Source organism: Pituophis catenifer, unplaced genomic scaffold (genome assembly GCF_029215685.1).
Source record: "Pituophis catenifer annectens isolate HBS135680 unplaced genomic scaffold, rPitCat1.0.hap2 SCAF_4, whole genome shotgun sequence".
In the NCBI taxonomy this organism is placed as follows: domain Eukaryota; kingdom Metazoa; phylum Chordata; class Lepidosauria; order Squamata; family Colubridae; genus Pituophis; species Pituophis catenifer.
In genome coordinates, this window is record NW_027256884.1 from 84477612 (window position 1) to 84488311 (window position 10700).

Genomic DNA, 10700 nt, shown 5'->3' on the forward strand with positions numbered 1-10700 from the left:
ATAATGTTTGAATTTATAAGCCTGGCAATGAAGCCAGCAGGAGTCCAATTCTGGACTTTATTAAAGTTTGTAGGCAAAGGGTTTTTCTGTTCCTAGGTGTGGTGTTGATAGTGCTAGTATCTATAGCACTAATAAGCTACTGCTAATATATGCTACTGAATATTTCATGGAAAAAAGCACAATCAAATACACACACACACACACAGATACACGCATGCATTCATATTCCCATTCCCCCAAGGGAAACTATGGGGGAATGTGAAGTAGGAATTAAGAAAAGCCAATACATCACCACCAGGATGGATAAAAATTGATGTTTTTTAAAAAAATAAAAAATCAGATTTTTTAAAAATTTAAATTGGATTTTTTTTATTTATAAGACACACTTTCCCCCCCCCAAAAGAGGATGAAAATTTGGGTGGGTCTTATACACCGAATGTAGCCCCGCCCATCCACCGGCCCCCACCCTTCGGCCATTTTCGGCCTCCGTGCATTGCGTTTTCAGCCTCTGAACACTGTTTTAAACTGTTCCAGGCTGCAGGGATTGCCACAGCACATTGCCGCCTCCGTGCCTCGCATTTTTGGCCTCCGTGTGTCATGTTTTTGGCCTCCGTGCATTGTGTTTAATCGACTTGATTTAAATCAAATTCACCCTGATCACCACCATAACAACATGCAATAGTGAATGGATGGCAATTAATTTACTAGGAGAATTACACACAAGACAAGATAGATTTGATTTAAATCATGATTTAAATCACTAGTAAACAGACTTGATTTAAATCAACTCGATTTAAATCATAATTTTTAAAGAGCAGCTCTTCCTCTGACCTGCTGTTGACTGACAGTCCCAATATTGCAGAATATACAGCCTCATGCTACATAATTGAGCTCCATTTCATGCTGAATAAACTAAATTATTAATGTATCTTAAATAGAAAACTATCTTTAGATAAGATTTTTACTCCAAAAGCATTTTATTAAAATAAATTTGATAAAAATTAAAAAAAAATCCTATTTAAATAAAAATAATCCAATATTTTTATTTTTTTAAAAAAAAGTCATCCCTTTTTATCCATCCTGGCACAAGATAAAACAACTAGGCTTCCACATCTTCTCTTTTGTGTGGAGTGTGATATGCTTGGCCACACAATTCTTAATTCATGCTACAGTGCTTCTACCTTGTGACATAGAAGCATCTGCAAAAAAAAAAAAAAAAAAAAATAGTAACATACAGGAGAGAAATGCCACTTGCAATAATCCTAGCTCTCAATACCAGCACCAATGTGCTGGCTACAATTTCTGAAATGGAAAAGGAAATATGTGGATGCTGTGGTTGGAGGTATATGAGCCAAATGCTTAGAGAATAAGGCTCACTGGGAGTCTACCGTTAATTCATGAGGCAGTCCAAAGGAATCAACAGAAATGGTTCTACCTTGCACACATTCAATGGAGAGATGAATGATTGCTGACAATTTTCAGGATGACTCATGTGAGTCTCCTTTAGGTTTCCAAATGTTTGGGGGGAGAGGAGATGTCCAGCTAAAAGCCCCTAATCCAAATAGATTTTCCAAGGAAAAACAAACTGCCATCTCAACCATTAAACATTTAGAATGCTAAGAAATCCCTGGCTACCTTTTCTAAACATATCAAGATTTTGAAGCCTTCTGAATGTTTTAAGTCTGAGCTGCCATTAATGGATCTATTTGCACCACTTGGAAAGAAACGGTGGGATGGCACTGGTAAGAATCCAGTGTTAATTTCTGCAGTCCCACCAATATGTACCTGTAACAAGGCACTATCCCAATACCTAGGTACCTGTTGACTCCTGGCTGTGATACAGTGATGATAGCGGCTATTCCTATTCTTTTACCTGTTCTGTGTGTGTATGAAAAAAGCACTTTCAATTTTGTGGCCCAATATAATTATGGAAACTTTTTGCCAACTATATGCTAATCTACTCTATTATCAAAAGTGATATCAAGATCACACCGAGCTTCTGTTGTGTGTGGACTGCAGTGTGTCATTTAAACACGCATGGGAAGAAACATTAAAACTTCTCCCTGGTTTTACTACTGTAAATCTCACTGCAAGACCAGTACCTGCCTTATGGGTATGAGTAAAGGTAGAGATTTGTTAGCAAGGAGAAGCAGAGCTCCATGACTTGAAGCACCAAATATGGACATACAGCAGTTGCCCACTGCTATACAGGTAGTCCTTGATTTACAACAGTTCATTTAGTGAGTTACAACAGCACTGAAAACAATGACTTATGACCATCTTTCACAGTCAACACCTTTGTAGCATGCCCATGGTCATGTGAGCAAAATTCAGATGCTTGGCAACTGGTTCATACTTATGACCATTGTTGTGTCTCAAGGTCATGTAGGAATACCTTTTGCAACCTTTTGAATAGCAAAGTCAATGGGGAAGTCAGATTCACATAACAATTGGATTACTACCGTATTTTTCGGAGTATAAGACACACCTTTTCCCCCCTAAAAGGGGGTGAAAATTTAGGTGTCTCTTATACACCGAATGTAGCCCTGGCCACCCACTGGCCCCTGCCCTTTGGCCGCTGCCTCCCAGCAGTTTACCTCCTTGTAGCAGTTTACTTTCTTGCAGCAAGAAGAAATAGCTCGTTTCAGCTTCAGCATTGCCTAATTAGCACAAGTTGATTGTCCCTTGGATCCGCCTCCAGACTCTCAGCTGTTTTGCTCAGACCTCTGCTGCTTGCTTGCAAGGAGGTAAATTGCTGGGAGCAGATTTTTTTTTTTCTTGTGCTAATCAAGCTATGCTGAAAATGAAAATGAAAGTAAAGCAAGCTATTTGCTGTTTGCTGCAACAAGGCAAAATTGCTGGGAGGCAAAGGCAGATTTCTTTTTCTTGTTTTCCTCACCAAAAAAGGTAGATGCGTCTTATAGTCCAGAGTGTCTTATACTCCAAAAAATATGGTAACTTATCAACTGTAGTGATTCACTTAACAACTGTGGCAAGAAAGGTCGTAAAGTGGGGCAAAACTTATTTAACAAATACAGTACCTCACTTAACAACATAAATTTTGGGCTCAATTGTGGTCATAAGTAGAGGAGTACCTGTATAATATTCGGAAGCAAAAATTGGAGGGTGGGGCAGAGAGGAATGCATACCATTCAAGTTGTATCCTCCAATGGGATCATAGCTACCACACCTTTTTCAAGATGATTTACATCTAAGCCTTTCCTCATGCTTAGGGAAGAGATTGTAAAATTCTGCTGCTGCCTTTCAACTTTCTTTCAGATACAGAATTTCATTCAAAGCTAAACAATGAAGGCTGCACCAGTACATTTCAGTGAGATATTAGATAGCTGTAACTGATAACCAGGTCCTATGCGATATAATCATTGATGCAAAAGAGCCAAAAATGGATAATTAAATTTTATCTAGAATAATTGTGAACACTATAAAAGATTTTGATCAAATTATTAAATTTTTGAAAAATATATTTCTAAACTTGTGTTCTTTCAATGTAAACATTTTTATGTCCAATTTTTAGAATTAAGGATAAATTAAAGATAAAGGGCATAAAGAATTGTGACAGCAGAAGCAAATATAAGGGAAATGCACTGTTAGTAGAATAATGTATAGTGTAGGAATACAGTTTATAAAGCAAGCTGGATCATGAACTTCCCTATATTTTTCACATTACTTCAAAAAATAGTACCCATTTTATTGATCACCATAACATATAATGGTTCAACTAAGTTCCAATTTATAGCGATTCATACCATTACCAAATGATCATATATGATTATAACACTGTCCTTATAGAAATAGGATTTATATACCGTTCCTTAGTGCTTTGCATCTCTAAGTGGTTTACAGAGTCAGCATATTGCCCCCAACAATCTGGGTCCTCATTTTACCAACCTTGGAAAGATAGAGGCTGAGTCAACTTTGAACTGGTCAGGATCAGACTGCTGACAGTCAGCAGAATTAGCCTGTAATGCTGCATTCTAACCACTGCGCAACAAATCCAAATTCCGATAGTTTTCTAACCATACATACATAGTACAATGCATTATTTCCTATTATATTAAGAACAGTAAAGCACAGAATTACCAAGTTTTAATAAAGTTAGATTCAAATCTATGTTCAACTGCAGTTAGCTTGGGAGAGCCACTCTTTTTAAACCTGATCTACTTCACAAGGATTTTATAAGAAAGTTTAAGTAGAAACCAAACTATATAAACTGTCCTACATCTCTGAAAAATAACTTGCAAAGGTAGGCCTTTACTTTTATTTACATCCACAAATTCTTGTCAATCACAAAGAGTTATTCTTGAACATGGACCATTGTGTTTGATAAAATTTTGTTTCCAATACCTTTGATCCTGTTTATAAACACACTAACAGGACCCACCAAAATGCAACTGATATTTTTTCTTTTATTCAATCATGTCAGATTCTTGAAGATTGTTTGGACAACTCCCTGCAGTTTTTTTTTTTTTTTTTTGGCAATTTCTCAGAAGTGGTTTGCCATTGCCTTCTTCTTAGGGCTGAGAAAAAGTGATTGGCCCAAGGTCATCCAGCCAGTTTCATGTTCAAGACAGAACTAGAACTGTCTCCTGCTTTCTAGCTTGGTGCTTTAACCATTACATCAAACTTGCTCTCCCTTTATTAATTAGGCCATTCTTTACTACTTAACAAGCCTCATCTTAAACTCTGCACTTTTAGCAAATGCCTGATTAGAATCCTGATTCTAACCCATTTTCATCTAACCATTTGATCCTCCAGTTAAGAAACAAACAGAAAAAGTATCATTAATACAATCTTCTCTCAGCATAACACATTACTGGTCCCTTTCAGAGCCCAAACTTTAAATACATCTCTCTGTCAATGTCTACCAGGCGTCTGTAAGTATTACAAAACTTTGCAGGAGGGATGTCTCAGGATACAAGAACTAGTGAAGAATGTGGATGAACTTCTCAATTCTTCTGTTTAGAAACAGTTTCACTTTGGAGACAGGAGATGACATAGCGAGCAAAAAGGTGGGACAGAAATGCTTAACGAGTCAATGCACTGGCAGACCCCCTTAGGCGCTTCTGACAAGGCACGGTGGGAGTGGGGAAACGAAACAAATGAGGGACAAGAAGAGCTTTACAGCACCCAAAGGGTAAGGAAGGAAAGGAAGGGGGGAAAAGTAACCACTATTGAAGGGAACTCCCAAAGCAGAGTTCCTTCCCTTCGCTAACCAGGTGGGAAAGAACAACCCCATTCCACAACAACTTCCCCGCCATACGCAAAGGTCACGGAGGAAGAAGGAAAAAAGGGAGGGTTCGCAGACCCGCTTCGGTGGAGGCTCCAGAACGCGAGGCCCTCGCGCAGCTAAAGGGGCCGCGGCGGCGGCCTCAACAAAACGGGGAGGAGGGTCTCTCCGCCCCGTTGCTTTCCTCCTTCCCGGCCGGCTCTTCCCTTACCTTCTGGGAGTTGCTCTGCTGCAGCACATTCTGCTCCACGGTCATGGCCCTTTCCCAGCTTCGGCTTCCCTCCCTGCCGGCCTAAGGGAGTGACGACGACGAAGAAGAAGAAGAAGGGGCGCTGGCGAGGGAAGGCTGAGAGAACTAGAGCGAGCGCCAGGCCTGAGCGGACCCAGGAGGAAAAGGAGGAGGGCTAGGAGGCCGCCGCTGAGTCAACGCAGCCGTGACGTGACGCGACGCCCAAACAAGCAGCAACAACCTCGGGGAAGAGCAGTGCGTTTTCGGGCCGGCCCTACGCCTGCTGAGCGGAAGGCGCGCCCACGGCGTCGCGGCCTCAACCAAACCTGGCCGGCCCTGCAATGGGAGTTTCGGCTCCTCCCATCTCGCCGTTGTTTCTCTTCGTTACGTTTTAGAGTGCGGTCCTGTACACAGCTCCACTGGGATAATGAATAATTGAAACTTTATGTAAAAGTAGCACTGCGCGAATGGATAGCGAAAGAGGTGATGAGCAGTTTCCTTTTAAACAGATATATTGGGAAATTTTATTTGTTTGATAAATAACATCCCTCTGCGATTAGTTTGTACAAGATTACCCTATCCCCCCCCCCACTAAATTCAGCGATAATTTCCTTTTCCTTATCTTTTTACTCGGCCCGATTATCGGCTCTTTCCTCTCATCCCTCTTCAAGTTCTTTTATTGTAAGGGCGTGCCCATTTTTTTTAAAAAAAAATAAGGAAATGATAGTTAACCCTTTAGCCGAATTTCCAGAGAACAACAAACTTTCTTTTAATCACATAAACGTCGTAGAGGATCATGTGCTTCAGGCACTCAAAGAAGGCTGGGTTATTTTGTGTTAACAAAAAGTTGGCCAGAGAAAGAGACTGATGAGTGACTGAATGGAGGTGATGCTGTTCCTCCAAAAGAAGACTTGTTTTGCTTTCTGTAGGGATTCTACATTAAACCCATCCTGTGCAAGCAGATATAGCTAGCCATTGAGGAGCAATCAGAAGATGCAGCCATAATTTGCCTAATCCTTGATGTTAAAAAAAAAGTCACTCAACTTCATACTTATGATGAACTGAAACAATGATCTACTGAATTAATGCACTTGCCTAGTTTTGCTCTACACATTAATTCATGAACTTCCCAAATTGGCTGGCTTGATGTGTCACGCTGAGCCACAAACTTGCCAACCTCAGTATTTCAGTATTCTGGAAACTCATGTATAAAGTGTTGTGTTGTCTCTATAAAAGGCACTGACTGGAGGATGGGATCCAATCTATTTCACCTCCAAAATCTAGGCATAAGGACCCAAATCACTATCATTTTGTCATCCTAAGTTGAAGCATAACTGGGTGAAGACTAAAAGTCCTGCTTGGCATGATTGGCCAGTAATGTTACACTACTAAGAGAGAAATTATTAAAAGGGCCACTAAAAGTTCTGTTGTACTCCTGAAAAATGGATCAAGACTTACAAAGCAGGCACGCCTACCAGTCTGTCCTTTTCTAGTTAGCACCCCTAGGTAATGAGCAGAAAAGAAATAAGCAGTAGTAAGTAGCAATAGTACTTTGTTTTTAACTATTTTTAATAGACTATTGTGAGCTGCCTAGAGTTGTCATATGAGATAGATGGCCATAGAAGTCCTGTAATTAAATTAATGAAATTGGGGGGGGGGACACAGACAAGGTCTACATGCCATAATCATCACAAGATGGGCCCATAGACATTGAGGTCTGCTGCCCCTTGGGTTTTCATACATAGTTCTTTGCCAAAAACCACTTGTTCAGCAATTGTTCAAAGTTACAATGACAAGTGATATTTACAACTGGTCCTTGAAATTCCAGCCATTGGTCACATGATTGCAGTTTGCACCTTACCAGGTTCCCACAAGGGATGCCAAGGGGAAAGCCAGCAGGGAAGGTCTTACCCTCTGTACTGGCATCATGACTCACTGGTCCCTCATGCACTCTCATACATCCTGCAGCAGCCATCCCAAGTCCTGCCATAGTCATGCTGTGCTAGCCCCTCATGCACACGCAACAGCCATTCCTAGTCTCCTTACACTATGCCTCACTGGCCACTCACACATCCTACTTGGCCTGGCAGCAGCCACTTACCTGCCTACCAGTTTGCTTATGAATCACCTGGGTCTTGCAATGTCTTCCTGGCTTCCCCATGACTTGTTGGAAGCCAAAGGAAATTGTGAGGCAGTTCTCATTTAACGAGGGCAATGGGGCACGCGTAGATTGGTATTGCTAAACAGTGCACTTATGTTATGTTGCAGTTTACAACCACATCACTCAGCAACAAATGTCAGTCCTAAATACCATTGTTAATAGAGGACTACCATTAATGCTTTTTTAGAACAAGAAGAATTAGACTAGGTTTCCAGCCTTAACTGTCCCTTAAATATGTAGCCATTCCTTTTTAATAGTAAAGACTATTTCTTTTGACTAATGTGCCACAAGTGCAACCAAAGCCCAATTTTACTCCAAGTCTGCTCACCCTATTTTCTGCTAGATAGGATATCTAAACAAGAGATTAGATTGCAAGCTAATGTATTTTTATCCATGCCCCACCAATTAGAAGACATGTGTAGTGTACTGACAGACTTAAGATAGTAAGACCCAAAATCAGTCACTTGCCACGAGAGAAATTATTTTAATAAGTGCTTTGAGACTTGACATTTAGTTTGTGAGTTTTCCCTCTGGTTTCCATGCAGTAGTTGCATGACCATTCTCAGAATCTTTAAGCACATTTTTTTTTCTTTTAGGATTTATGAAAATCACATCTACGTGATTATATAGTATCTGCACACATCTTTAAAAATGTAAAATGCCAGTAGAAATGTACAAAAGAAAAAGAATAATTGTGGAATTCTGTCAGCTGGGATCTGATATTGATTCAATTCTGTTCACAAGCATGTGAGGTAGAATTTTATTTTGCTTTCTGAATCTTCAGCTATCACTACTTGTAACAAGGACATGAACAAATAGCTATAATGTTAGTGTTTTGGCAGCAGCATATGAAGTTCTCAAGTGTAACAGTTCCTTTCCAAATTGTGAAACATGCCAAGTTTCGGGGGGCAGGGGAATACAAAGGAAGCCTCTATGCACTGACCTTTCTTTCCTACCACAAGGATTGCTGGTTTGTATATAATGCTGCTTATTTCTCAAGGTCTTTAGATTAACCTCTTTTCTCCACCACATCAGTGTCCTTATGGTTGAGACAAGAGGATAATACATCAGCGTAAACTGCGCTGGCTCCATAGCTGTCCCCATTGTTACCTCTTACAATACCTCAGCTATGAAGCTAAGCTGAGGTGCTAGCCTCACTTAAGTTTAAAAACAAACTTTATTGAATTTAAAAATATTAACAAACAAAAACGAAAAGAGAGAATATACAAATTTTCTCTCTTAAAATTTACATTTTCAATCCATAATTACACTAACAAACTAAGTACATATGATTATATAAACACATATATACAAATCTACAAACAGTGATTTATTTACCTTTTCTATCTATCTGACGGTGCTTTTTTTTTTTTTTTTGCATTTCTTCTAATTCTTATCTTTACCCTTTTTTCCTTTGGTTTATCCACTTATACTATCTATTCCATACTATAAAATACTTTGAGTCTTCCTTATCTTTTAATTCTAGAGTTAATTTATCCATTTCTGCGCATGTATAAATTTTTTGTATTACTTTCTGATCTGTTGGCATACGATCTGTTTTCCACAATTGTGCTATAGGCAATCTGGCCGCCGTAATTATGTGTAGTGTCAAGTATTTTATGTCTTTTCTAATATTCCTTTTTATCATGCCTAGTAAGAAAACTTCTGGTTCTAATTCAATTTCTTGATCCGTTATTTCTGCCATCCGCTAATAATTCTCCTGACTGTTGAAGTTGAGGAGTCAAGCCTCAATTAAACTACCCATTGGTTTAGCTGAATTTCTTATTGTTTACTGTATGGTTTCTGGTGGCTAAATTCTGATAGTTGACATTTTGAGTTCTGATTACAATGTGCAGTAATCCAGGTGATCAAAGATAGCAGCAATTGTGAAAGCTTTCATAGAAGTGTTAGTCTCTTGGGATAGATTTCCCCACCTCCCAAATAAAGAGAAATAGACTGAGTAGATGAACTGAGTGATTTTCTCAAGGGTTCACCAACAGCCAAATATCTATGGAATCAGTACTCAGCAACAGGTTGGAAGGGGACAAATCAACAGCAAACCTGCTGGGCTAATTTTAGTTGAGCAGATTTGTGATTCTCTCACCGCAGGGCACTTCATTCATGCGCATTGTATTTTTTACTTGTTAATTTTATAGTAAGAGAGAAAATACCAGTTTTAAACTGAAACACCATAGCCAACTTCAAACTCTCAATTTTGAGAAGACAAGTCCTCTGCACAGTTATTATTGTTTTATGGTGCCATGGTATTTGTAGAGCATTAAAAATGTCAGTTGTCAGCTCCTAAATTCTGGGATGGTTTTTTTTTGGGGGGGGGGGAAGAGATATAATTCCATGTTTTCTTTATTAGTTAGTAAAGACTATTAATTTGCTGTGATTTTTAGTCATGTACCCATGTCCGGCATGAGGATGCTTACTAATCATTTTTAAAGGAAATATCCACACAATGTTACTTCCATTTTTTGCTGGCCAATCAGCGAGGCAGTTCTAGGCCATCTTTACCTGATTTGATGTGGAAGCATTGTTTTCCCTTTTATCTTGCACAAGATTTCTTTGTACATGATGTAGGAATATGGAGAACATTCTTTATGATGAGCAACAAATCCAGATCATTTGGCGAGTCAGCTATGGCAAAATGTCCTCCTGTTTGGTTGCCAGGCAATGTTCTTGTTCTGCAATGTTGTTATTGGCTGTGAGACAGATTAATACCCCAGCTTCTGTAGTTGCTTTATTAGCTGAGGTTTGAAAGGAATATCAATTTACTGGGCTATTGAATCATTGCTGTTGAAGCTGATATATCTGAGTGCTTAGAAATTAACATGTCTTTCACGCAGACCAAAACTCCTTTCTTGAACAATAGCTGCTCAATAACAATTACTAGTGGCTGCATCTAAGCTGCACATATATGGATGTCCACTAGAATTAAATTATTAAAACTTTGCTTTCATGCAATGGTCAATATATTAATAACTTTGGGAGAAGGAGGAAGGAGGAGAAAGATGTGAAGTAGGATGTGATGAATGCTGAACTTCATGAAGCATACA

At 39.3% G+C, this 10700-nt stretch overlaps 1 protein-coding gene across 5 annotated transcripts in view; it reads right to left on the minus strand.

Moving 5' to 3' along the window:
* USP25 (ubiquitin specific peptidase 25) overlaps positions 1-5669 on the minus strand; it is a 65123-nt gene extending 59454 nt beyond the window's left edge. For 3 of the 5 annotated variants that reach the window (XM_070942651.1, XM_070942652.1, XM_070942650.1), the window contains exon 1: positions 5460-5669. In XM_070942651.1, coding sequence (XP_070798752.1) covers positions 5460-5504 — 45 coding nt within the window. In that variant the 5' untranslated portion in view covers positions 5505-5669. The remainder of the gene's footprint in view (positions 1-5459) is intronic. The other 2 variants (XM_070942655.1, XM_070942653.1) reach the window with 1 other exon arrangement.
* Positions 5670-10700: the final 5031 nt, after the last annotated feature.